This window comes from Pan paniscus, chromosome 2 (genome assembly GCF_029289425.2).
Source record: "Pan paniscus chromosome 2, NHGRI_mPanPan1-v2.0_pri, whole genome shotgun sequence".
In the NCBI taxonomy this organism is placed as follows: Eukaryota; Metazoa; Chordata; class Mammalia; order Primates; family Hominidae; genus Pan; species Pan paniscus.
Window position 1 is genome coordinate 9,259,003 of NC_085926.1, and position 27,455 is coordinate 9,286,457.

At 44.0% G+C, this 27,455-nt stretch overlaps 1 protein-coding gene and 1 long non-coding RNA gene across 7 annotated transcripts in view; one reads left to right on the top strand and one right to left on the bottom strand.

Moving 5' to 3' along the window:
• SRGAP3 (SLIT-ROBO Rho GTPase activating protein 3) overlaps window positions 1–27,455 on the bottom strand; it is a 380,154-nt gene that overhangs the window by 264,442 nt on the left and 88,257 nt on the right. For 3 of the 6 annotated variants that reach the window (XM_003814226.4, XM_003814225.4, XM_008966830.3), the window contains exon 1: window positions 2,068–2,853. The exons of the other annotated variants lie outside the window; for them this stretch is intronic. In XM_003814226.4, the coding sequence (XP_003814274.1) occupies window positions 2,068–2,134 (67 nt within the window). In that variant the 5' untranslated portion in view covers window positions 2,135–2,853. Of the gene's footprint in view, window positions 1–2,067; window positions 2,854–27,455 lie in introns of those variants that run through there. 6 annotated transcript variants of the gene reach the window in all.
• Window positions 2,924–12,909, top strand: LOC112439287 (uncharacterized). The gene is made up of 3 exons (XR_003027581.3): window positions 2,924–3,004; window positions 9,931–10,172; window positions 10,544–12,909. It is a non-coding gene; the product is annotated as an uncharacterized LOC112439287 (long non-coding RNA).

Sequence of the window (27,455 nt, forward strand, 5' to 3'; positions counted from 1 at the left end):
GCCAGAATGCAAGGAAATTTAGTATTTGGAAGAGACAAGATCATTTGGACACATTTCCTGATGAATGCCTGGTAATTGGTGTATTTCTGATAAAACTCAGGGTACTCGCTGCTTAGTTGTTAAAATAAAAGATGAAAGGTAAAAAGCAAAAGGATCAGCCAGGGCAATTAATGCCTAACTGGCCCTGAAGAAAAGTTCACTGGCCCAGTAGTAGCAATCCTTCCAAAATGAGATAAGCACATTTCCTACCAAGAAAATATTATAAAACCTGAACTGTCCAAAACTCAACATCCCCTTCTCTCTCAAGGCATTTTCATGGCAACCTTAATTTTTATAAAATAATAATAATTGGCCAAATTCATTTTATAAAACATAAACTCCCTAAAAAGAGTCTATTCAAAGATTGAAACTAGGCTTTTGTATTGAGCAGTTGGGTGAATTAAAATCTCTGACCAATAAAGGGCTTATTTCTAAATTTTTAGCAAGGCTGAGACATCGTAAGTCACTGTTTTCCACATTGAACTGAAAAACCAAAGACAGGAGACCAGGGAAGAGCAGGGTTTTCTGCTCCTCTTGCCCTAGGATCTGCCCAGAGGTGATGAGCACGCTGGGTTTTTGACCAGGACTAAAAGGCAAAAAGACTGTTGGTGAGACTGGAAAAAAAGCAGATCCCTCCCCCCGTGGCTGCTCCACTCCCAAAGTTTCCCAAGCATCTGAAGCGTGTATGGCAGCTGCGGTGCCCAGCCTTCCCGCTGCTTTTAAGGAGGCCACCCAGCTCCCTGGGTCATTGGGTCTTCAGTTGCAGCAGCGCCCAGAAGCAGGTGTGGCAACCTCAGGTTGCTTGAGCCCCAAATACCCAACTTGCTCAACAGCCTGTGCCTAACCTCAAAGATAGGCCTCAAGGTCCACTGAAGATGCATTTTGTCTTTACTCTTTCTAGGAGAGGCCACAACACACCCTGTGTCGCAGCAAGGAGAACCATGACCAGAAAGAAAGCGGACGCCAAGAGGCACGAGCCCAGGCTTCCCACAGGGCACATCCTCAGAGAAAGGAGGAGCCTGCTGGATGGAGCTTTTAGATTTTCCTTGCCAAAGCTGAGCCTAGAACGTGTAGGGGTGGGAGAAGCCCCAGTCTGGCCTGAATGAGGATGCGGCAAGCCCGCATTTAGCCATGCAATTGTGTTCCCTTTCCTATTTCGCCTGGCTAGCGTGGATTTAGGGAGCGGCTTCTGAAAGAAGTATACACCCGGTGGCACAGAAGGTGCAACCAGCAGCCAGAGGTCATCTCGCCCTCCCGGCAGGCTTCTCCTGGAACCCCGGAAGCCAGGCAGCGCTGACCAGCCCAAACGGCATGCCGAGGTGTTGGCTTTGAATGAAAGCTGATGAACCTAAACGCCAGGGCACAGAGTGATTGGGCTGCACACTGCGAGATAATACATTTTCTGCACCAAGCTCCCTTTTTATGCCTAAATGCCTGCATTAGTCTGGATCAATATGCCCCATAACAGTTAATCCATGGCAACCCAGGCCAGCCCAGAGACACCGACAAAGAAGTGCCGCCCAGGGATGCTGCCTCGCTGTGCACATGCATGTGAATTCCAGCCCAGAGAAAGAGGCGGAGGCAAAACCACCACCATCAACAGAAACCAAAAAGGGGGAGGAAAAAAGAGCAGATGGTAAAAAAATACCCCAATATTAAAGGGCTTTTACCATGGCAGGGAAGGGGTGGAGGTAGTGACTATCAAAATGGCCTTAGAGTGACATGTCACCGCCAAGATGATGGAGTATCAGCGACACTCCTAAAGTCAGGCATAGGATCCTCCTCACACACCTGCAATGCAGAGACTGCTGCCCATTCCATAATCCACACTCCCAGCCCCAGCGCTATCTGCAGTTGAAACCAGTCCGGACTTGTGCGGCTGCCACTGTTACTCCTCACAAAAAGATTATTGATGCATAACATTTCATAATGGCAGAGAGGAAAACGGGGGGCAGCGGGGGGTGGGAACCAGAACAAGAGAAAAACAAAAGGGGAGGAGAAGGAAAACTCTCCCAGCCCGCATCTCACCTTTTATTTGGGCTTCATATTCAGCAATGATCTCTTTGTCTTTCTTGAACTTAGTTTGAGATGACATCTTCTGACGTGGCCAAAGGAACTGACAGGCTGTTTGATTTATTTCTCCTTTTCTTTTCGAGTCCTCTCTCAAGCCCTGGTAATCACACAGCTCTGGTCGATTTCACAGGTTTAGGGACTAATCTCTTTCACTTGGCTGCAGAGCAGGGAGAAAAATCCTTCTCCTTCTGGAAGGAAAAATCTCTTTACTTGCCGAGAAATGGCTCTAGTAGCTTGCTCTGGTCAGCTCCTCTTGCAAAAGAAGAATCACCCTAGGAGCACAGTAACCTGCCCCAGATTTTCAAAGATTTTTCTTCCAAAAATAATAATAATAGTAATAACCAAGCGCACTCACACACACATGCACACGTACACACACTCACGCATGCACAGGCACACTCACCGGGACACACACACTGTTGTGCTGTGCACACAGGCATACACACACACACCCTCACACGCACACACACTCGCTGGATCACTCACACACACACATCCACGAGAGGCGCGGCGCCTCTTTGGTCGTGCAGCCAGCCCCTGGCTTGCTTTTGAAGGCTCTGCTAAGTCGATGGTCAGGTTGCCAAAGGGCCAGTCATCTCGCATCCTCCCTCCCTTCGGTGCCTCTGGTCTGATGTCCAGTGAGGATCAAAGCCAGGAGAGCGAGATGGAAGTTTTCCTGCTGCAACGCTTAAGCTCCGGTGAACACAAGGCTGGACTGCTCGCCCTGCAGGGCTGGCTGAGCTCTCCCCCACTGCTCACGTCACTAGACTCCGCCTCCCAGATTTTATAACAACTGACACATTGTAGCCTACAGGAGAGCAGAACTCACTGCAAGCAAAAAGGGGAAGAAACGCTCACAAAAGGGAAGGCAGCAGGAAAAATAATCGGGTTGGTAAGTCTTGAGAGGCTTCTGCAAACTCCAAACATTAGCACTTGGGTTAGGGATTTTTCTTCCAAAAACTTAAGATCCTCCCTTTTTTTGCACTGTGCAATTTAATTCAGTTTCTGGAATCAACAGCTATATGATGGTTTGTCACTCTACTGGGATAGTCTAGCAGAGGGCCTGAACCATGTAGGGAAAAGCATCAATATTTGTTGAGCAGTTACTTGGTAGCAGAGACGATGCGAGGAGTTAAAGGCATGCAGCTTAGCAAAGCCACGCAGAGCAGGCACGCTGGAGGCAGAACAGCTGGGTGGGTCATTGGCTTGTGGGGCTCTGGGCAAATTCATAAGTCAGACTGAGCCTCAGTTTCCTAGATAGTAAAATCAGCTCTCTTTGGAGGCTATGTTATTCATTCTTTCAACAGATATTTACTGAATGCTTACTATAGGTCTAGCACCGTTCTGGGTACAGGGATACAGCAATGATCAGAACTGGCACACACAAAAATCCCTGACCTTCTGAAGCTCCCGGGGCTCCACATCACACAACTCCAGGAGTTTCCACCATTCATGCTAATATTCTTAGTAAAAAGCACCCCTGGAGTAGAATGCATTGTGAATGGTGCCCCCTGGAGTTGTACGAGGCAAGAGGCCCTGGGAGAGGAAGACCAAAAATAAGCACAGTTATATATTATATAATATCATACAAAATGTAAAGTGCTATGGGAAAAAATATTGCAGGGTAAGGAACATCAGGAATGAGAGGAGCTCTTGAAAAGATCAAAGAAAAATGCAAAGCTAAGCTTAGCACAGTCTCTGGTGCATAGCAAGCACTCAATAAACAGTAGCAACTGTTATTACCCTTTTATATCCCCCAACAACCTAACAACATAGGTATAAGCACCACTCTTTCACAGACACAGGAGCAGAGGCTCAGATATGGGAAGTGACTTACCCAAGGTCACCAGCCTTCCAACCCAGGCTCAAAGTCTCCTGCATTCTACAAGGGAGACCAAACCCATTTCATGTGGAATTAAGGTAGAATAAGATTCATTCTGTAAAAACTGAGTCAAGCACTAAAGAGTCGCTGATCACTGGAATTTCATATGCTAAGATTGTCACTAATGTGTATTGGCCCCTGACTGTCCCCTGAGATAAATGTTCCCAAATTTCTCAAAATAGGTATAGTCTTCCATTTGCCTTTTTCTGAGTATATAATAAATGATTCTGTTTGGACTCAGAAATGAATAGGTTATCCATGCTAGTCCATCAAGGCTTCCTAGAGGACGTGGCAGCTGCAGTGGGTGTCCCCAGGCAGGTATGGCAAAGGGAGTGAGGCGGGGCAGGATGTTCTCCTGGAGCACACAGCATGAGCTGGGGCCCACAGGTGGCAAAGCACAAGACCTGCTTGGAGCAACGACAGGGAGAAGTCCAACTGGTGAATCATGGGGCTTATTATAGCCTTGTACCCGGAGGCAGGAGGTCACCAGTTCAGAAATAGATGCCACTGGCCCGCAGCCCTTGCCATCACCCCACTGCCTCACGCCTCCCCTGGACATGTTCAGGCCCTTTGCTGTCCTCTTCTAACTAGTTCAAACCCACAAAAGCCCCATGTTACCTGAGAAAGATGGGCACAGAGATTAACATCCCCGCTGCAAGCCTAGATTCTTCAAGAAAAATGAAAGTTAAAACCATACACCTTGGAGTACGACAGACTGGATTCTCTCCTGGCTCTGCCACGAGCCTTGAGCTCATGAGAACTTGAGCAAGTGGCTCAACCTGCTTGTGTGCCCACTGGTGGCAGGAACTCAGTAAATGTCAGCTATTTTCACCATTATTAAAATTTAAATCCACAAATAGTTCTAGGAGACCTATGTGTAGGGTGCTGAGCCATGGAAATGTCACAAAAATGTCACAAAAAGCCATACAAAACCAAGGCCAAAGATGGTATAGCGCTCTGAGCTGACACCTGGCAGAGGCTGGGTTTTGGAGTAAGTCAGATGGTAGTTTACCTTCTGGCTCTGCTGTGCACCAGCTGTGTGTGGGGCTCATGGAGGAATACACCTTCTCTGAGTCTTGGTTTCCTCATCTGTCATAGGGTAGTGATCCACCCATGGCACAGGATCCAACACGATCATGGATTTAAAGTGCCTGGCATAGAGCAGAAGTCTCACAGGCATAATTTCTTTTTTAGAGCTGTGGAAATGTGTTCTTCAACGTTGGAGGTGGGATCTGGTGGGCAGTGTTTGGATCATGGGGATGGATCCCTCAGGAATGGCTTGGTGTCCACCCCACGGTAATGGGTTCACAAGAGATCTGGTTGATGAAGAGTCTGGGACCTCACTCCTCTTCCTTGCTTCCTCACTCACCATGTGATATGCCTGCACCTTCCACCATGATTGGAAGCTTCCTGAGGCCTCATCAGAAGCCAAGCAGATGCTGGTGTTATGCTGGTATAGCCTGCAGAACCATGAGCCAAATAAAACTTTTTTTTTTTCTCAGGATGGGGTCTCACCATGTTGGGCAGGCTGGTCTCAAGCAATTCTCCCACCTCAGCCTCCCGAAGTACTGGGATTGCAGAGTGAGCCACCACACCCAACCAAATAAAACTTTTTTCTTTAATTACCCAGCCCCAGGTATTCCTTTACAGCAATGCAAAATGGACTAATACAGGGCCCAGCCAAGCTGGACCTAGGACTAGAGCTTGGTCTCCACAGATACCCAGATTGGGAAAAGGAAGAGAGGAAAAAAAAGAGGAAAAGGTCTGTGTCCCCTGAAAAATCCATCACCACACACAATAAACCCACATCATCTGGAATCTTCTATCCCCAAGAAGATGTGGGTGTGACCTGGGCAGGCCCCCAGCACCAGGTCCTCACCCTTCCAGTCCTCCCCACAGCCCACCCCAGCCCTCCTGCTGCCCTCCTGTGACTCCTCCTCTGTGAGCCCACTTTTTCCTTGCTGTCTGAGAACCAACTGCTATTCCCAATGTTTACCCTTCACATGGTAGTAACAGAAACCAGATTTGTCTCCAAATAAATGTGGTAGGTGTGAGGGGAGGGCCTCTACCATGTGATTTGATCTATGCCACCCACTAAGGACCAGAAAAGCCCCTGGAAGTGTTTATTCCATTTCCTTGGGGCTCATCTCCTGAATTCTTTTAGATTTTCCTAAATTATACTGACAGCTAGTATTTACCAAGTTCTCCCTGCACACAAGCACAGGGCCAAGCACTCTATGTAGATTTTATCACTAATTTTTTGCTACAGCCCCATGAGTCCAGTGATGTAAATCATCCTTGTTTTCAAGTTGGGTAAACAGAGGCCAAGAGCAGTGAAGCAAGTTGCCCAAGATCACAAAGCTAGCTAGTAACTTAACTGCATTGAAGCCCAGGTATGACTCATAGCGGAGCCCAAGGACTTAAACAGTGCACGATTCTATCCCAGAGGAATCAGCATAGGAATAATTGCTATCAAGTAATAACCCATTTTTTCATTCCCTATAATTACATTGTTTCAATACGGAGTTCAACGTAAAGTTTTCCATTTAAAAAAAAGAATTTGGGGTTAAAAATATAAGGAAAACATGTCACAAGTGACCACTAGTGAGGCATAAATTACAATAACAGCTAAACAATGCAAAACTCACTGAACCAGTTTCTTTTCCTGGTAGAAAGAAAAAAGGCTTCATTTGAAGGAAAAGTGGCCAGAATAGTTTTTGGTTTAAAGTACTTTTATTTTTCTGGTCAAATATGAACACCTCCCCCTCGCCGAGATGACTAATTTTGTAACATTCTCCACGTTGCTACCAGCAAATACATCCTTGGGCAGCTCAGTGAATAATTCTGCCCTTCAAGCCCTGCTCTGCAAAATGAAAGCAACAAGCAGAACTCAGCTAGTTGATGGCAGATTTTAATAGAATTAACAGTGATGATGACAACATGCCTAATGTGTATATATTGCTTTATATTTTGTAAGGCTCTTTCATATCATTTGTCGTATGTGGTCCTCACAATAACCCTGGGAGGGGACGGAATGGCAAGTAGGGCTGTTTTCAATACCTGTTTCATTGGTAAGGAAATACGTGGATAAGCAGAAGTTTTGATGGTACAGTTGTTTTATAACCTCAAGTTATAAGGATGACCTTTCCAACTGTGTCACAAAACCCATTAGCTGGAAAAGCTGACAAATTCAACTACAGAACAATACTTAAAAAATTCTGCTTGACAAAAGCAAAGTCAAAGACCAATGGCAAGCTCAGAAACAATAGTTGCAACACCTATCATAGGCCAAAAAATAATTTTTCTAATATCAATTCAAACAAATACTCATACGTGAATATTCATAGGAGCCCAATTCACAACAACCAAAAGATAGAAACAACCCAAATGTTGTTTGAATGAATGGATAAACAAAAAATGGCATATCCATATGATGGAATATTACTCAGCCATAAAGAGAAATGAAGTACCAATACATGCTACAGTATGGAGGAACCTTAAAAATATTATGCTAAGTCAAAGAAATACACAGATTATATGAGTCCATTTGTATGAAATATCCAGAATAGATATATCCATAGAAAATTCCATCTCTATGGTCACAGAAGAGTGGTTGCCAGGGGCTAGAAAGAGCGAGGACAGGCAGTAGCTGCTTAATAGGAAGTACCAAGTTTCTTTGGTGATCATTAAAATGTTTTGGGACAGGAGCAGTGGCTCATGCCTGTAATCCCAGTATTTTGTGGGGCAAAGGCAGGAGGATCGCTTGAGCTCAGGAGTTCGAGACCAGTCTAGGCATCATAGAGAGACCTCTTCTCTACAAAAAATAAATAAAAATTAGCCAAGCGTGGTGGTCCATGCTTGTGGTCCCAGCTACTTGGGAGGTTGAGGTGGGAGAATCACTTGCACCCAAGAGGTGGAGGGTGCAGTGAGCTCTGACTGCAATTGCACCACTGCACTCCAGCCTGGGCAACAGAGCAAGGCTCTGAAAAAAAGAAAGAAAGAAAAAGAGAGAGAGAGAGAGGAACGAAGGGAGGGAGGGAGGGAGGGAAAGAGAGAGAGAGAAAGAGAGAGAGAAAGAAAAGAAAGGAAGGAAGGAAGGGAGGGGAAAGAGAGAGAGAAAGAAAAAGAAAGAAAGAAAGAAAGAAAAGAAAGAAAGAAAGGGGAAAGAAAAAGAAAAAGAAAGAAAGGGGAAGGAAGGAAAAAGAAAGAGAGAAAGAAAGAAAGGTAGATTTTGGAACTAGACAGAGGTGACAGTTGTACAACACTGTGAATGGACTAAATGCCACTGAATTGTACTTTAAAATGGTAAATTTTATGTTATGTGAATTTGACCTCAACAAAAAATAACTACTAAAAGAAAAGAAAGTTTCCACAAATCTACGAGAATAATGCCAACCACCCAGTAGAAAAGTCAGTTAAAGATATAGATATAAACAGCAGCTCACAGAAAGGGAAATACACATGAAATGTTAGCCCACCTCACTCATAATGAACACAAGTCAGGCATGACTGGAAACACGGGCTCTAACAATGCCCACAGGACACTGTGTCTTCCTCCTGCTCTCCATTCTGCCTCTGTATGGTGGCAGGCTCTCCCTGTAAGATGGCAAAGATGGCCCCCAAAACCCCCAAGCTTACATTCTCACAGGTTGGCAATCCTGGCAAGGAAGGCAAAGTCTCTCCCAGGAGTTCCAGCAAAAGTTTTGGAATGGTCAGCTGGCCCCTGCTGGGGCCCCTGGCTATCCCTGAACCAATCGCTGGAGCCAGGGGTGTTCTGCTTGGCCAGGCCTGTAGAGTGGGCTTGCCCTGGCACTTTGGGATGGAGTCAGTCCCGAACAATCCACATGGCCCCAAGAGGTGAGCCCCAGGAGCTCCCAAAGGAGGATCAGGGTGCTATTCCAGAAAGAGGAGGTTGGGCAAAGTCAACGTGTGTCTGCTAACGAAAACAATGCAGGAAAGAAGGAAGATGGAGTAATAGCTTGAAATTATCCAGCCTTGATACTTATAAAGCATCTTCTCATTTAGTATCATGATCCTCACACAGTCCTTTGAGATAGGTTATATTTTTCCCATTTTACAGTTGAGCAAATGAAGGCACAGGGAGGCTGAATGACTTTCCCAGCATCCCATGGCTCACAACAAATGGGAGAGCTGGGCAAGAAATCAAGACACCTGACCCTGCATCTGGTGTTTGTTCTCCCATCCACCCAGGTACCAGGCTCTACCGAGAGACCCTGCAATGCACACAGGAACCTCACAGGCCTCACACATGCTCTGCTCACCAGTCCCCGCTTCCTTAGGAAAGGATGGGAAATCAGTCTCTCAGCCATCAGGGCCTGTCACGGAGCTGCTGGGCAATGCTGCCAAGGTCCTCTGGCTTTCTAAGAACATTCCCATTACTCAGCCCACCTGTCCGCGTGTGTGTCCAAGGACTGGACAGCTTCAGTGACAGCAATTCACAGCTGAGCCCCAGATCCTAATTCTGGAAGAACAGAAGTAAAGACTTCAAACACCCAAGCCCTTGACTACATTGCTAGCAAAGTTTGCTCATTTCCAGTGATGACAGGAAAGGCTTTAAATATCTCCCACTGTAGAGGAGACCTCTGGCTCTGCAACTGCCTGGGAGAGTCTAGGTCCCTGATGGAGAGTTAGCTGGCCCTGTGGATATGCACCTAAACCATGTCCTGCAATCTAGCTTAAAGCTTACACTTTGAGAAGCAGAGTAACAAGAACAGATTCTAGAGCTGATATTTGCAGCATGGCTTCCACTGGGTTTGAGGGAATGCTTGTTCCCTTGATGAGACCTTAGTCTGATGCACATTTCCAGCCATTCACTCCCCATCCCTCATCCACTCCTCCCCAGGGGAGGAAAAGTGACTTAGCTGATTGGTAAATTTGAGAGAGACTAAGTTCACACATTAATCTTCTCTTTTCAGCTCCGCCTGCATTCTGCCCCTGCGGAGGAGACCTCTGGTTCTGCAACTGCCTGGGAGAGTCTAAGTCGGCGATGGAGAGTTAACTGGCCTGGTGGACACATACCTACCATGTCCTGCAATCTAGCTTAAAGCTTACACTTTAAGAAACAGAATAACAAGAATAGATTCTAGAGCTGAGTTTAAACCCTGGCTCCACCACTGATAACCTGTGTGACCTTGGGCAAGTTGTTAGCTGGCACACAGTAAGTGCCACATAAGCATCTGTTAAAATCTCCATCTGTCTACATTCTTTATCTATTCCTCAGTTAGTTCACAACCTAAATGGGAAAGAAAGGTGTTATATATTGCCCCTATGAAAGCCCAACACAAAAGAATTTACACCTTATTTTTTTTAATTCTAAAGCATGGGGTATGCAATGGATTGAATGCTTGTGTCCCCTTAAAATTCATGGGTTGAAATTCTTACTCTCGATGTGATGCTATTTGGAAATGGTTTTGTGGGAGGTAATTAGGGTTAAATGAGGTCATGAGGGTGGGGCCCTTATGATGGGATTAGTGCCCTTTGAAGGAAGACACCAAAGCGAGCTCTCTCTCTTTCTCTCTGCCCTATGAGGACACATTGAGAAGATGGTCATCTGAAAGCCAGGAAAAGAGACTGCTCCAGAACCTGACCATGCTGGCACCCTAATCTCAGATTTCCACCCTCCAGAACTGTGAGAAAATACATTTCTGATTTTTAAGCCCCCAAGTATATGGTATTTCTTTATGGCACCCTAAGCTAACACATTCAGGTTAGGAAGCCTAAATAATGGTTGTTTGAAAAAAATAATAATAACAATGTGCAAAAGAAGGGCATAGGAAAAGAGAGTGGTCTACCAAATGCTATAAATAGATGATTTTTACGAATTCATTTACTCACTCATTAAACAAAATAGCTCCTTTTTTTTTTTTTTTTTGAGACAGTCTCACTCTGTCGTCCAGGCTGGAGCACAGTAGCATGATCTTGGCTCACTGCAACCTCTGCCTCCTAGGTTCAAGCAATTCTTCTGCCTCAGCCTCCTGAGTAGCTGGGATTACAGGCACCCACCACCACGCCTGGCTAATTTTTGTATTTTTAGTAGAGACGGGGTTTCACCATCTCTGGTCTCGAACTCCTGACCTTGTGATCCACCTGCCTTGGTCTCCCAAAGTGCTGGCATTATAGGCATAAGCCACCACACTTGGCCTAAACAAAATATATCTTAAGCACTCGATATAGTCTAGGCATTGAGATACGCACAATCATGAACTGGACAGAGATAGTTCCTACTGTTGTGAAGACCTCAGTTTAATGGAAGAGACTGGTAAACAGGCAATTGTAATTCAACATGATGGAGAAGTACAGGGTCCCATGGGATCTCATGTAAGGGCACTTGACCTAGACTTGGAAACACAGAAGCGGTTTCTTGGAGGCGAAAATTTCTAAGCTGAGCTTAGAAAGACAAACAGCTGGAGAGAACCCACCCAAGTAGGGGAGGGAAAGTATTCCCAGCTAAGGGAACTGCATGAGCCAAGGGGACAACTGGTATAGCTGGAGCAGAGTGCCAGGCAGAGAGTGGGAGAGGTGATGCTGGACAGAGACATGGGCTGGAGTGTGAGAAGCTTCCTAGGCTGTATTAACAAGCTCGGAGTTTCATCTGGGTTCCCCCAGGAGCCCTGAAGGGAACTGACATCAGACTGGCCTTTGAGGAAGGTGACTCTAGTGGCAGTGTGGAAACCAGACTAGAACAGGCAAGACAAGGAGCTAGAAAATATTTTGAGAGACAAAGATGGGTTAGACAAGATGATGCCACGTACCATCATACTGAAAATACTGGCGACTTTATAGACACTAGCTCTCTGCATCCTCTTATCAGTGGCACCACATACCAGGTGCTATCATTGCCCCCTGTATTTTCGGATGCAGAATTGAGCTACAACACAAATACTGCCTCCCTCTAGGGTTAGCTACTGCCCTTTCTCTGTGATCCCAAGGCCTCAACTTCTCCCACCTGAACAGCTTTAGAGCTCCCTGCTGGTCCCTCTGTCTCTGATCGTGCCTCCCTCCTATTTGCGATCAACCCTGGAACCCGAGTGAGCTTTTCACGTGTGAATCAGATCATAATAATTTCCTGTGGGCAGCCCACCATGTCCTCCTCGCACTTAAGAGTTGAATGCACGCTCCTCCCCATGAGCCCATGGGATTGGGCATCCGCCTCGCTCCTAAGCCCATCTCTTGCTTCTCTCCCTCTTGCTCCCTACTCCGGGCCATGCTTGGCCTTCTTATATTTCTGCAGTGCTCCCAGCACTTGCTATTCATTCAGATCCTCCCCGGGTCCTGGCTCCTGCGTCGCCTTCTCACACAGGCCCACCCAGACCACCCTAACCAAACGACTACTCCAGCACATTTCCCTGTTTCATTTTTTTCATATGGCTACCACATTTGAAGTTATCTTATTTACCTACTTTGGTGGGGGGTGGGTAATTTTTTCTTTTTTTTTAGAGACAGGGTCATGCCCCGTCACCCAGGCTAGAGTGAAATGACATGATCACAGCCTTCTGCAGCCTGGACTTCCTGGGCTCAAGCGATCCTCCCATTTCAGCCTCCCAAGTAGCTGGGACTACAGATCGTACTGAAACACCAGGTGTGACCTGAAACACCAGGTGCCCAGCTAATTTTTTTATTTTTTTGTAGAGATGGTGGTGGTCTCACTGCATTGCTGAGGCTGGCCTCAAAGACCTGGGCTCAAAGGATCTTCCTGCCTCGGCCTCCAAAATGTTGGGATTACAGGCATGAGCCACCGCACCCAGCTACATATTTGTTTGTTCATTTAATGACTATTTCTGGACTCTCCACACCCCACCTCCACTAGACCAACATGTCTAAGAGAATATTCTGCATCGGTGAAAATTTTCTGTACCTGCACTGTCCAATACGATTGTCACTAGTCCCAGGTGGCCATTGAGCACTTAAAATGTGGCAAGTGTGACTGCAGAATTCAATTTTTAGGTTGGCTTCATTTAATGAGTTTAAATCTAAATAGCTGGGGGCCGGGGGTGGGGCTGGCAAGATGGCCAAACAGGAACAGCTCTGATCTGCAGCTCCCAGCGAGACCGAGAAGATGGGTGACTTCTGCATTTCCAACTGAGGTACCCACTTCATCTCATCGGGCCTGGTTAGACAGTGGGTACAGCCCACAGAGGGCAAGCAGAAGCAGGGTGGGGCGTCGCCTTACCTGGGAAGCACAAGGAGTCAGGGAACCCCCTTCCCTAGCCAAGGGAAGTCGTGAGGAACTGTGCCGTGACGGACAGTGCTATCCAGCCCAGATACTATGCTTTTCCCATTGTCTTCGCAACCCACAGACCAGGAGATTCCCTCGGGTGCCTACACCACCAGGGCCCTGGGTTTCAAGCACAAAAGTGGGTGGCAATTTGGGCAGAAACTGAGCTAGCTGCAGGAGTTTTTTCATACCCCAGTGGTGCCTGGAATGCCAGAGAGATAGAACCATTCACTCCCATGGAAAGGGGGCTGAAGACAGGGAGCCGAGTGATCGTGCTAAGTGGACCCCACCCCCATGGAGTCCAGCAAGCTAAGATTCACTGTCTTGAAATTATCGCTGCCAGCACAGCACTCTAAAGTCGACCTGCGATGCTGAGCTTGGTGTGGGGAGGGGCGTCCGCCATTAAGGAGGCTTGAGAAGGTTGTTTTCCCCTCATAATGTAAACAAAGCCACTGGGAAGTTCAAACTAGATGCGGAACCCACTGCAGTGTGGCAACGCCACTGTAGCCAGACTGCCTCTCTAGATTCCTCCTCTCTGGGCAGGGCATCTCTGAAAGAAAGGCAGCAGCCCCAGTCAGGGGCTTATAGATACAATTCCCATCTCCCTGGGACAGAGCACCTTGGGGGAAGGGGCAACTGTGGGTGCAGCTTCAACAGACTTAAACGTTCCTGCCTGCCAGCTCTGAAGTGAAGATTCACAGCTCTGAAGTGAAGAAATCACAGAGAAATCTCTCTGAAGAGAGCAGTGGTTCTCCCAGCACAGTGCTTGAGCTCTGCTAAGAAACAGACTGCATCCTCAAGCGGATCCCTCACCCCCGTGCCTCCTGATGGGGAGACACCTCCCAGCAGGGGTTGACAGACACCTTATACAGGAGTGCTCCAGCTGGCATCTGGTGGGTGCCCCTCTGGGACAAAGCTTCCAGAGGAAGAAGCAGGCAGCAATCTTTGCTGTTCTGCAGTCTCCACTGGTGATACCCAGGCAAACAGGATCTGGAGTGGACCTCCAGCAAACTCCAGCAGACCTGCAGAAGAGGGGCCTGTTAGAAGGAAAGCTAACAAACAGAAAGCAATAGCATCAACATCAACAAAAAGGACGTCCACGCAAAAACTCCATCCAAAGGTCACCAACATCAAAGGCCAAAGGTAGATAAAGCCATGAAGATGAGGAAAAACCGAAGCAAAAAGGCAGAAAATTCCAAAAACCAGAATGCCTCTTCTCCTCCAAAGGATCAAAACTCCTCACAAGCAAGGGAACAAAGCTGGATGGGGAATGAGTTTGACAAATTGACAGAAGTAGGCTTCAGAAGGTGGGTAATAACAAACTCCTCTGAGCTAAAGAAGCATGTTCTAACTAAATGCAAGGAAACTAAGAAACTTGATAAAAGGTTACAAGAACTGCTAACTAGAATAACCAGTTTAGAAAAGAACATAAATGACCTGATGGAACTGAAAAACACAGCACAAGAACTTCGTGAAGCATACACAAGTATTAATAGCCAAATCAATCAAGCAGAAGAAAGGATATCAGACATTGAAGATGAACTTAATGAAATAAACATGAAGACAAGATTAGAGAAAAAAGAATGAAAAGGAACGAATAAAGCCCCCAAGAAATATGAGACTATGTGAAAAGACCAAACCTACGTTTGATTGGTGTACCTGAAAGTGACGGGGAGAATGGAACCAAGCTGGAAAACACACTTCAGGATATTATCCAGGAGAACTTCCCCAACCTAGCAAGGCAGGTCAACATTCAAATTCAGGAAATACAGAGAACACCACAAAGATACTCCTCATATATTTAAAAAAAAAAAAAAAGACACATAATCCTCAGATTCACCAAGGTTGAAATGAAGGAAAAAATGTTTAGGGCAGCCAGAGAGAAAGGTCGGGTTACCTACAAAGGGAAGCCCATCAGACTAACAGTGGATCTCTCTGCAGAAACCCTACAAGCCAGAACAGAGTGGGGGCCCATATTCAACATTTTTAAAGAAAAGAATTTTCAACCCAGAATTTCATATCCAGCCAAACTAAGCTTCATAAGAGAAGGAGAAATAAAATCCTTTACAGACAAGCAAATGCTGAGAGATTTTGTCACCACCAGGGCTGCCTTACAAGAGTTCCTGAAGAAAACACTAAATATGGAAAGGAAAAACTGGTACGAGCCACTGCAAAAACATACCAAAATGTAAAGACCATCAAGACTATGAAGAAACTGCATCAACTAATATGCAAAATAACCAGCTAGCATCATAATGACAGGATCAAATTCACACATAACAATATTAACTTTAAATGTAAATGGATTAAATGCCCCAATTAAAAGACATAAACTGGCAAATTGAATAAAGTCAAGACCCATCGGTGTGCTGTATTCAGGAGACCCATCTCACGTGCAAAGACACACATAGGCTCAAAATAAAGGGATGGAGGAAGATTTACCAAGCAAATGGAAAGCAAAAAAAAAAAAAAAAAAAAAAAGCAGTGGTTGCAATCCTAGTCTCTGATAAAATAGACTTCAAACCAACAAATATCAAAAAAGAAAAAGAAGGGCATTACATAATGGTAAAGGGATCAATGCAACAAGAAGAGCTAATTATCCTAAATATATATGCACCCAATACAGGAGAACCCAGATTCATAAAGCAAGTTCTTAGAGACCTACAAAGAGACTTAGACTCCCACACAATAATAGTGGGAGACTTTAACACCCCACTGTCAATATTAGACAGATCAACAAGACAGAAAATTAACAAGGATATTCAGGACTTGAACTCAGCTTTGGACCAAGTGGGCCTAATAGACATCTACAGAACTCTCCACCCCAAATCAACAGAATATACATTCTTCTCTGCACCAAATAGCACTTATTCTAAAATTGACCACATAATTGGAAGTAAAACACTCCTCAGCAAATGCAAAAGAATGGAAATCATAACAGTCTCTCAGACCACAGTGCAATCAAATTAGAACTCAGGATTAAGAAGTTCATTCAAAACCACACAACTACATGGAAACTGAACAACCTGCTCCTGAATGATTATTGGGTAAATAACGAAATTAAGGCAAAAATAAATAAGTTCTTTGAAACCAATGAGAACAAAGATACGAAGTACCAGAATCTCTGGGACACAGCTAAAGCAGTGCTTAAAGGGAAATTTATAGCACTAAATGCCCTCAGAAGAAAGCAGGAAAGATCTAAAATCGATACCCTAACATCACAATTAAAAGAACTAGAGAAGCAAGAACAAACAAATTCAAAAGCTACCAGAAGACGAGAAATAACTAAGATCAGAGCAGAACGGAAGGAGACAGAGACATGAAAAACCCTTCAAAAAAATCAATGAATCCAGGAGCTGGTTTTTTTGAAAAAATTAACAAAATAGATAGACTGCTAGCCAGGCTAATAAACAAGAAAAGAGAGATGAATCAAATAGACACAAGAAAAAATGATAACGGGGATATCACCACTGATCCCACAGAAATACAAACTACCATCAGAGAATACTATAAACACCTCTATGCAAATAAACTAGAAAATCTAGAAGTAATGGATACATTCCTGGACACATACACCCTCCCAAGCCTCAACCAGGAAAAACCTGAATCCCTGAAGAGACCAATAACAAGTTCTGAAATTGAGGCATAATTAATAACCTACCAACAAAAAAAGCCCAGGACCAGAGAGATTCACAGCTGAATTCTACCAGAGGTAAAAAGAGGAGCTGGTACCATTTCTTCTGAAACTATTCCAAACAATAGAAAAAGAGGGACTCCTCCCTAACTCATTTTATGAAGCCAGCATCATCCTGATACTAAAACCTGGCAGAGACACAACAAAAAGAGAAAATTTCAGGCCAATATCCCTGATGAACATAGATGCAAAAATCCTCAATAAAATATTGGCAAACCGAATCCAGCAGCACGTTCTAAAGCTTATCCACCACAATCAAGATGGCTTCATTCCTGGGATACAAGGCTGGTTCAACATAAGCAAATCAATAAACATAATCCATCACATAAACAGAACCAATGACAAAAACCACATGATTATCTCAATAGATGCAGAAAAGGTCTTCGACAAAATTCAACACCCCTTCATGCTAAAAACACTCAATAAACTAGGTATTGATGGACCATATCTCAAAGTAATAAGAGCTATTTATGACAAACCCACAGCCAGTATCATACTGAATGGGCAAAAGCCGGAAGCATTCCCTTTGAAAACTGGCACAAGACAAGGATGCCCTCTCTCACCACTCCTATTCAACATAGTATTGGAAAATCTGGCCAGGGCAATCAGGCAAGAGAAAGAAATAAAAAGTATTCAAATAGGAAGAGAGGAAGTCAAATTGTCTCTGTTTGCAGATGACATGATTGTATATTTAGAAAATCCCATCATCTCAGACCAAAAACTCTGTAAGCTGATAAGCAAATTCAGCAAAGTCTCAGGTTACAAAATCCATGTGCAAAAATCACAAGCATTCCTATACACCAATAACAGACAAACAAAGAACCAAATCATGAGTGAACTCCCATTCACAATTGCTACAAAGGGAATAAAATACCTAAAAATACAACTTACGAGGGGTGTGAAAGACCTCTTCAAGGAGAACTACAGAGCACTGCTCAAGGAAATAAGAGAGGACACAAACAAATGAAAAAACATTCCATGCTCATGGATAGGAAGAATCAATATCATGAAAATGGCCATACTGCCCAAAGTAATTTATAGATTCAGTGCTATTCCCATCAAGCTACCATTGACTTTCTTCACAGAATTAGAAAAAAACTACTTTAAATTTCATATGAAACCAAAAAAAGAGCTGGTATAGCCAAGACAATCCTAAGCAAAAAGAACAAAGCTGGAGGCATCACGCTACCTGACTTCAAACTATACTACAAGGCTACAGTAACCAAAACAGCATGGTACTGGTATCAAAACAGATATATAGACCAATGGAACAGAACAGAGGCCTCAGAAATAACACCACACATCTACAACCATCTGATCTTTGACAAACCTGACAAAAACAAGAAATGGGGAAAGGATTCCCTATTTAATAAATGGTGTTGGAAAAACTGGCTAGCCATATGCAGAAAACCGAAACTGGACCCCTTCCTTACACCTTATACAAAAATTAACTCAAGATGGATTAAAGACTTAAATGTAAGACATAAAACCATAAAAACTCTACAAGAAAACCTAGGCAATACTATTCAGGACATAGGCATGGGCAAAGACTTCATGACTAAAACACCAAAAGTAATTACAACAAAAGCCAAAATTGACAAATGGGGTCTAATTAAACTAAAGAGCTTCTGCACGGCAAAAGAGACTACCATCAGAGTGAACAGGCAACGTACAGAATGGGAGAAAATGTTTGCAATCTACTCATCTGACAAAGGGTTAATATCCAGAATCTACAAGGAACTTAAGCAAATTTACAAGAAAAAAAAAACCCCATCAAAAAGTGGGTGAAGGATATGAACAGACACTTCTCAAAAGAAGACATTTATGCGGCCTACAAACATATGAAAAAAAACCTCATCATCACTGGTCATTAGAGAAATGCAAATCAAAACCACAATGAGATACCATCTCACACCAGTTAGAATGGGGATCATTAAAAAGTCAGGAAACAACAGATGCTGGAGAGGATGTGGAGAAATAGGAACACTTTTACACTGTTGGTGGGAGTGTAAATTAGTTCAACCATTGTGGAAGACAGTGTGGCGATTCCTCAAGGATCTAGATCCAGAAATACCATTTAACCCAGCAATCTCATTACTGGGTATATACCCAAAGGATTATAAATCATTCCACGATAAAGACACATGCACACGTATATTTATTGAGGCACTATTCACGATAGCAAAGACTTGGAACCAACCCAAATGCTCATCAATGATAGACTGGATAAAGAAAATGTAGCACATATACACCATAGAATACTATGCAGCCATAAAAAAGAATGAGTTCATGTCCTTTGCAGGGACATGGATGAAGCTGGAAACCATCATTCTCAGCAAACTAACACAGGAACAGAAAAGCAAACACCACATGTTCTCACTCATAAGTGGGAGTTGAACAATGAGAACATATGGACACAGGGAGAGGAACATCACACGCTGGGGCCTGTCATGGCATGGGGGGCAAGGAAAGGGATAGCATTAGGAGAAATACCTAATGTAGATGACAGGTTGACGGGTGCAGCAAACCACCATGGCACATGTATACCTACATAACAAACCTGCATGTTCTGCACATGTATCCCAGAACTTAAAGTATAATAATTAAAAAAAAAATCTAAATAGCCACATGTGGCAGGGGATCATTGTTTAGGCAGAGCCACCTAGAGTGTCTGTTCTAAGACAGCAGGAGCCATGTCTGTTCTTGTATCCCCAGTGCCTACAACTATGCCTGACATATAGTAGGTGATCAATAAACATTCCTTATGTGAGGGAAGAAAAATACAAACAAATGAAATCCCTTCTGATCATCTCTCGGCTCCACTCCCCACTCTCACTGGAGGCCTCCTTCCCTCCGGTTTTTTTGTTTTGTTTTGTTTTGGTTTTGGTTTTTGGGTTTTTTTTTGCAGCACTGACCTTAGGCATTTGGCAGAAACACCAGGTGCCAGGGCAGCAGAGTCAATTACTCCCTCCACTGCACTCCATTTGGAGGCAATACCCCCTGTGAGGAGGTGGGATGGTAATGAGGCCTTACCAGGCCCCAATAAATACTGCAGCTGTTTCCTATACAGTCATTTGGGCTTTATGGAATGTGGAAGTGAGTGGCTTGGCCTATAAATCCATGTGAATCGCTTTGTCTATTCCTCCTCCTCCTCCTCCTCTGTCTAATGTTGGAAGACACAGGAGGGAGAACCAAGTCAGTGCTAGGTCAAGAAACTGAATTCAATTAAAGTGTTATTTGGACCCAATCTCTTTTAGGAAATGAACTCAGCATCGGGCTGAATAATATATATTTTGCAAGTAAGGGTTCCTCCTGGACTCCATTTAAGCAGAGAAAGATAATTCAGAACAGACATTCAGTCTGGTCTTGTTTCTACCCAGCAAGGATTTAGGACATCTATGGTATCCCACAGCAATAAGACTTCTACTTCCCCCTTTAATGGCCCCAAATGATGACTGAGAAAGATATAGCTCCCAAGGCCTCTGGAAAACACCTTGTTAATTGTGCCCAGGATTGGCTGGGAAAACAGCAGACAGAGATGCTTTCAGATATTAACAAATATGGGATAAAAACCAGAAATGATGGTTGAGAGATGAGATCAACTACAAAAGTGGCTCAAGTTGAACTTCCTAGAGAGTTCATGCTGTGCCACATGCAGTGGTTTCAGTTGGGGTCTGTTCTGGATGCCGTGGGGGCAGCTGGGGTCTGTTCCAGATGCCATGGGTGCAGTTGAGTCTGTTCCGCAGGCAGCGGTTGCAGTTGGGTTTGTTCCCAAGTATGTGAAGAACACTCTGGGGCCTACTCTGAGAAGCTCAGTCCTGTTCTTATCATGAAGGGACAATAAATGCGACCATTGTATTTCCCAGGTCACACCTCTGGGAACTGCCAGTCACATAGTCTCAGATGTATTTTCTCTGGTACTTAGAAATTGTCCTTCACCTGGGGAAGTCTTTGTGTTATAGCAGGGGACAGGGGTATATCTCCATATGCTGTCTGGACAACAGCCAAGCTTCTGAGTATCAGGTGCCCTAAAAATTATAATAATGGGAATAACAGTTGCAATTTAGGAAGCCCCAACAAGGTGCCGTTTTCTGTGCAAGGCCATTTTCTACATTATCTCAGGGAATCCCTATGACAACTCTAAGATAGCTACAGCTATTGCTGTTTTACATGTTAAAAAGGGTTGAAGGGATTCAGAAGAGTTAAATCATCTGCCATGCTGGGGAGACCCCTGTGGAAGGAAGCAAGGATGGCCTCAGACCAACAGGAAGCAAGGACCCGAGGCCCTCATCCAACAACCCAGGAGAAACTGAATCCTGCCACCAACCATGTGAGTCAGCCTGGAAGCAGATCTGCCATGGACAGAGCTGTGTCCTCCCCAGATTCACATGTTGAAGCCATAACCCCCAGTGTGATGGTACTTGGAGACAGGGCCTCCAGGAGATAATTAGGGTTAGATGAGGTCATGAGGTTGGAGCCTCAGGATGGGATTAGTGCCCTTATAAGAAGAGACCAGAGAGGAGAGTCTCTCTCTCTCTCTCTCTCTCTCCCCCTCTCTCTTCCCCCTCTCTAGAGGCAATTGTCTATAAACCAGGAAGAGACAGCCTTCACCAGAACCTAGCTGGCCTCTAAATTCAGACTGAGAGGCTCCAAAGTTGTAACAAAAGAAATGTCTGCTGTTTAAGCCACCCAGTCTATGGCATCTTGTTTTAGAAGCCTGGGGAGACTAAGACAGCATCATTCTAGTTAAGCCTTCATATGAGACCTCAGCACCAGGCACCAGCCAACACATCAAAAGCAGTCTTGTAAGAGACCCACAAGCCGAGGACCCAGGTAAGGCAAACCTGGATTCCTGATCCACAAAAACTCTGAGATAACAAATGTGTGGGTTTTTTCAAGCTGCTAAGTTTAAGGGTAATTTGTTACACAGCAATCAATAACTGATATATCACACGACCCGTAAGAACCTCAGCTCTGATTCTAAATCAGGTCACACTGGCCCCAGAACCCACTCATTTTTGCACTACGTCACACTGCATTTCATGTTCTCTTCCTTCCTTTTCCCCAGAAGTTCTGATATAGGTGCCTCTTGCTCCCTGAGACATCCAACGCTGTCCCTTTTCCTACTGCCCTGTCCACTGTGAAGAAGAACAAAACCTTGCCTGCTCCAGGAGGCAGCACCACAGGGTGGAAAGACGGCAGAATTTGGAGTTAGGTGATTAGGATTGGAATCTCAGTGTTGCCGGAACACGCCCACTGTGTGACCTTGGGCAAGTCACTTCCCCAATCTCTGGGTGCTCACAGGTCATATCTTGAAAGATCATTTCTTGCAAGATGAATAGAAATCCTTTGTGTGGAAGGCTATACTCTGGGGATGATTGTGGATAAAGTCCCTTCTCCTCTTTCAGCCTAACAAATGTCATCTCAAAACAAGAAGAGTCAATAGGCACTTCCCAAGGAGGACCAAAGTCAGGCCTGCCAGTCTGGAGTCCACTAGTGGACACAGTGCTCCCCGGCAGTGCTGTATTATGAGGCAAGAGAAGGGTTCCTTGTTCTACCACAACCAAGGACCCAGACAGTGTCTCCTGCAGAGCCACATAGTGATCTTTCCTTCAGGATGTCTCCCCTGAAACTGGCACATCCATGTCCACCCACCTAGACTTCTCAAGACCAATTCTTATTTGGGAACCACAAGTGCCAGCCTTCTGTGTTATTTGCCTGGACAAAGTTCTTATTCACCCGCTATAAATGAGACAAGGTTTATTTGTAAGTCTTCCCAGATACAATTGAACCTCTCCACCCAGAAACATTTCCAGCATCCTCATGCTGTGTGGGGATGAGAGGGAGTAAGGAGGCCTTTCACAAATGTGGTCAGGCTGGGAAACAGTTATCCCAAGAGAGGGCAAAAGGCCAATCAGGCCATATCTACCCTGATTTCTACACTTAAATACCACACCAGTTTTTCCTAGTCTGAATAAATTAACTCATTACCTGTCATGGCATAGTAATGTTTCTAATAAGGTGTCATATGAAAAAGTAGAATACAAAAATGTGGGAAGGAAGGAAGAAAGGGAGGGACAGAGGGAGGAAGGGAAAAGGAAGGAAGGAAGGAAGGAGGAAGGGAGGGAGGGAGGAAATCATAAGGAAATGGTTCTCAAATACTGATGTATCAGGAACATCTGGAGGGCTTCTTAAACCACATGGCTAGTCTACACCCCCAGAGTTTCTGATTTAGTAGATCTGGGGTGGGGCTGAAAATTTTGCTTTCTGGGTTCTGCTGACGTTGCTAGTCTGGAGACTAGACTTTGAGAACCACTGTAAGAAAATATACCAAAATTCAGTGGACACCTATAGGAAATGGGTCTGAGCACAGTTGTTTTGAAGGCTGCATAATATTAATCTGTATTGTGTAATATTGATAATAAAAGTATACATATTTTATAATTAGGAAAAACACATTAGTAGTATTATGGAAAGAAAAAAGTCAATCTTTACATATATGTGTATCAAAAGAGTCAATCCTCTCTGCTTCCTTTAATGTAAAATTCAAAAACAGACAACACTAATCCATGGCGATAGAAATCAGAACAATAGTGGCCTACGGGGGTGGAGATTGACCAGAAAGGGTCACAAGGGAACCATTTGGAGTAATGGAAATGTTTACCTTGACTGGGGTGGTAGTTACCCAAGTGCATACACTTATCAAAACTAATCTACTTGTGTATTTAATATCCATGTTTCTCTCTATCAAATTTAACTCATTTAAAAAAACTCACTGTGGTCAGCAAAAAAAGTATCACTTTTATATACATACACATAATACAAATATTATATACACACATATACATAATACCTATAATCATAAATGTGTAAAATTGATAAGTACAGATGGATATTGACCAGATAATAACACAGCAAGTGAAAACAAGTAATTCAGAAGGGAGGTGGGAGTTTCATACTTCTTTTTTCCATTTTTACTGTTATTATTTAAGCAAGAGATTTTTTTTTAAAGTCAACTCCTGTTTATGCTTCTGGTACTGTTTTGTGCTACCTTTCCAGGAAATGCCTTACTTCTGGTACCAATAACTGCTGAAGACAAAAGCAGAAGACTGGTACAGCATATATGTGTATGCTGTGCTGCCCAGATCCCCCTGCAGAGGATTTTTGTTTTGTTTTTCTTTCATTGCCTGGGCTTTTGGACTAAGGCACACACTCCCTCAAATGCCTAAAGTGTTGGCTATCAGCCAGGCCCAGTGGCTCATGCCTGTAATCCCAACACTTTGGGAGGCCAAGGCGGGCAGATCACTTGAGGCCAGGAGTTCAAGACAGCCTGGAAAACATGGCAAAACCCCATTTCTACCTGAAAATACAAAACTTAGCCAAGCCTGGTGGCATGCGCCTGTAATCCCAGCTACCTGGGAGGCTGAGGCACAAGAATCACTTGAACCAGGGAGGCAGAGGTTGCAGTGAGCCAAGATCGCACCACTGCACTCCAGCCTGGGCAATAGAGCGAGACCCTGTCTCAAAAAAATAAATAAATAAAGTGTTGGCTATTGAGGTCTCACAGCTAAAACACTCCTCAAGCACTGTCCTGAGCCAAGGAGCATTATCTCACCCCAGATCATTCTCCCTCCCCAGGACAGCCTATGTCCGAGACCATGGGGCAGAAGATCCCACCCCCTTACCTCCCTGTGGATAATTCAGAAGGACCCTCCCAGTTTCAGAACTTCCCATGGGATTGGCTGAGGCCTCTTCCAAGCCTGCCACCCTCACTCCCTCACAGTTGTTGTTGCTGAGAGGTGTCTCATAAACCTGTGCACAGATCTCCAATTTGGGGTCTGTTCTCCAGGGAACCCAACTTAGGAAAATTAGCTTCCCCATTGAACATAAAGTGCCCCATTAATAAGATGAAAAACCCTACAGCCAAAGCATGATGCACTAAGAAAAAAGCACAGCGTGGCAGAGGATGTAGCAAAGAAGCAATAATTTACACCTCTGTCCTGTCTCGAGAATGAATGAACAAATAGGTACCCTGCACCTATCTCTATCTTTTATGGCATTTCTCACATTGTCATCACAACAGAAGATAATGTGCATGGAAGGTCTGAGACCTGCTCCATTCTGGAATTATAGTCGTTCTGGAATATGGCTATCTTAATAACAAAAGACCACAACGATCAAACTAAAGTCATATGACCTGCCAAAACAGATGAATGTCCAAAACCGGTTACAACTTCAGTTGCTGCAAATCTGTTGCAATGTTTGGACATTGTCCACTACAACCTGCCTTTACTGGGCAGCTAGGACCTTACCCACAGGTCATTCACAGCCCCCTGGATTGCACCATCCCTTCGTAGTAGAAAATGTTGTCAGTCGTTACGGTGGTGTGATTTTTAAGTGAGTAATCACTTTTTAAAGTTTTTTAAATTTCTAAAACTTGTGGTAAAATACACACAAGATTTACCATCTCAATCATTTTTAAGTGTACAGGTCTTTGGCATTGAGCCATTCACATTGTTGTGCAGCCAGCACCACCATCCATCTCAGGAACTTTTTCATCATCCCAAACTGAAACTCTGGATCCCCTAAACTTCCCATCCTTCCTACCCCAGCTCCTGGTAGCCTCCATTCTACTTTCTGTTTCCATGAATTTGACTACTCTAGGTATTTCATACAAGTATGGAATCTTACAGTATTCGTCTTTTTGTGACTCGCTTATTTCACTCAGCACAATGTTCATAAGGTTCATCCATGTGGTAGCATGGGTCAGAGTTTCCTTCCTCTTTAAGGATGAATAATATTCTAATGTATATATGTATCAAATTTTAAAACAAAATTTGATACATCAATGGACACTTGAGTTGCTTTTACCTTTTGGCTATTATGAGTAATACTGCTATGAATATTGGTATAACTATTTGTTGGAGTCTCTGCTTTTAATTATTTTTTGTATACACCTAGAAGTGAAATTACTGGATCATATAATAATTCTGTTTATTTTTTTTTAGGAACTTAAGTACTTTTTTCCACAGTAGCTGCTCCATTTTATATTCACACTAACAATACACAAGAGTTTCAATTTCTCCACTTCCTCACTAACACTTATTATTTTGGGGGCAGGGGAGTGTCTATTTGTTTGTTTTGGATAGCACCCATCCTAATGGGTGTAAGGTTGTATCCTATTGCAGTGGTTCCCAACCTTTTAGGCACCAGGGACGGGTTTCACGGAAGACAACTTTTCCAAGGACGAGGCTGCAAGGAGATGGTTTTGGGATTAAACTGTTCCACCTCAGATCATCAGGTATTAGTTAGATTCTGATAAGGGGCACGCAACCTGGATCCCTCACATGTGCAGTTCACAATAGGGTTTCCACTCCTATGAGAATCTGATGCCATGGCTGATCTGATAGGAGGTGGAGCTTGGGTGGTAATGCTCACTCACCAGCCACTCACCTTCTGCTCTGCGGCCCAGTTCCTAACAGGGGTTAGAGAACCCTGTCTTATTGTGGTTTTAATTTTCATTTCCCTATTAATTTGTGATGTTGAGCATCTTTTCATGTGCTTATTGGACATTTATGTATCTTCTTTCAAAAAATGTCTATCCAAGTCCTTTGCCCAATTTTTGATCCAGTCGTTTGTTTTTGTCATTGCTGAGTTTTAGGAGTTCTTTATATATGCCAGATATTAACCCCTCTCAGACATAAGATTTGCAAATATCTTCCCCACTCCATGATTGCCTTTTCACTCTGATTATGTCCTTTGATGCACAAAAGTTTTAAATTTTGATGTAGTCCAATTTATTTTTTCTTTTGCTGTCTGTGCTTTTGGTGTCATAGCCAAGAAATCACTGCAAAATCCAATGTCATGAAGGCTTCCCCTACTTTTCTCTAAGAGTTTTATCGTTTTAGGTCTTACATTGAAGTCTTTGAACTATTTGGAGTTAATTTTTGTATATAGTGTAAGGTAAGGGTTCAACTTCATTTTTTTTTTTTTGCATGTGGATGTCCAGTTTTTCCAAAACCATTTGTTAAAAGATTATTCTATCTCCACTGAATGTTCTTGGCACCCTTGTTAAAAATCATTAGACCATATACGTGTGTGCTTATTTCTGGGCTCTCAATTGTATTCCATTGGTCTATATGTCTGTCTTTATGCAAGTGATCATTTTTAATATCCTTTTAGAATAACTCTGATGTTCAGCCTTCTAGATTAAAGGTCTTCCACTCTAATCTGTTTCCACACCTGCTCTCCCAAAAGACTTTACACTTCTTGAGAGCAGAGACCATGTCCTAGCTATCTTTGTCACCTCAGTACCTGGCATCATGTCTGGTACATAGGAGGTGCCCCAAAAATATGTGACCCAATGTGGCAAAATCCTGGTGGGTGACTTTGTGTTCATTCCAATCCCACTAAGTATTTCAAGGTGTCCTTGAAAGAAATTAAACTCTACAACACACTGAAGCAGAATATTTCCCTGACCCCTTCACAGGTGGGAACTGGAGTTCAGGGGCACTGGAACTAGCCAGCTGCTT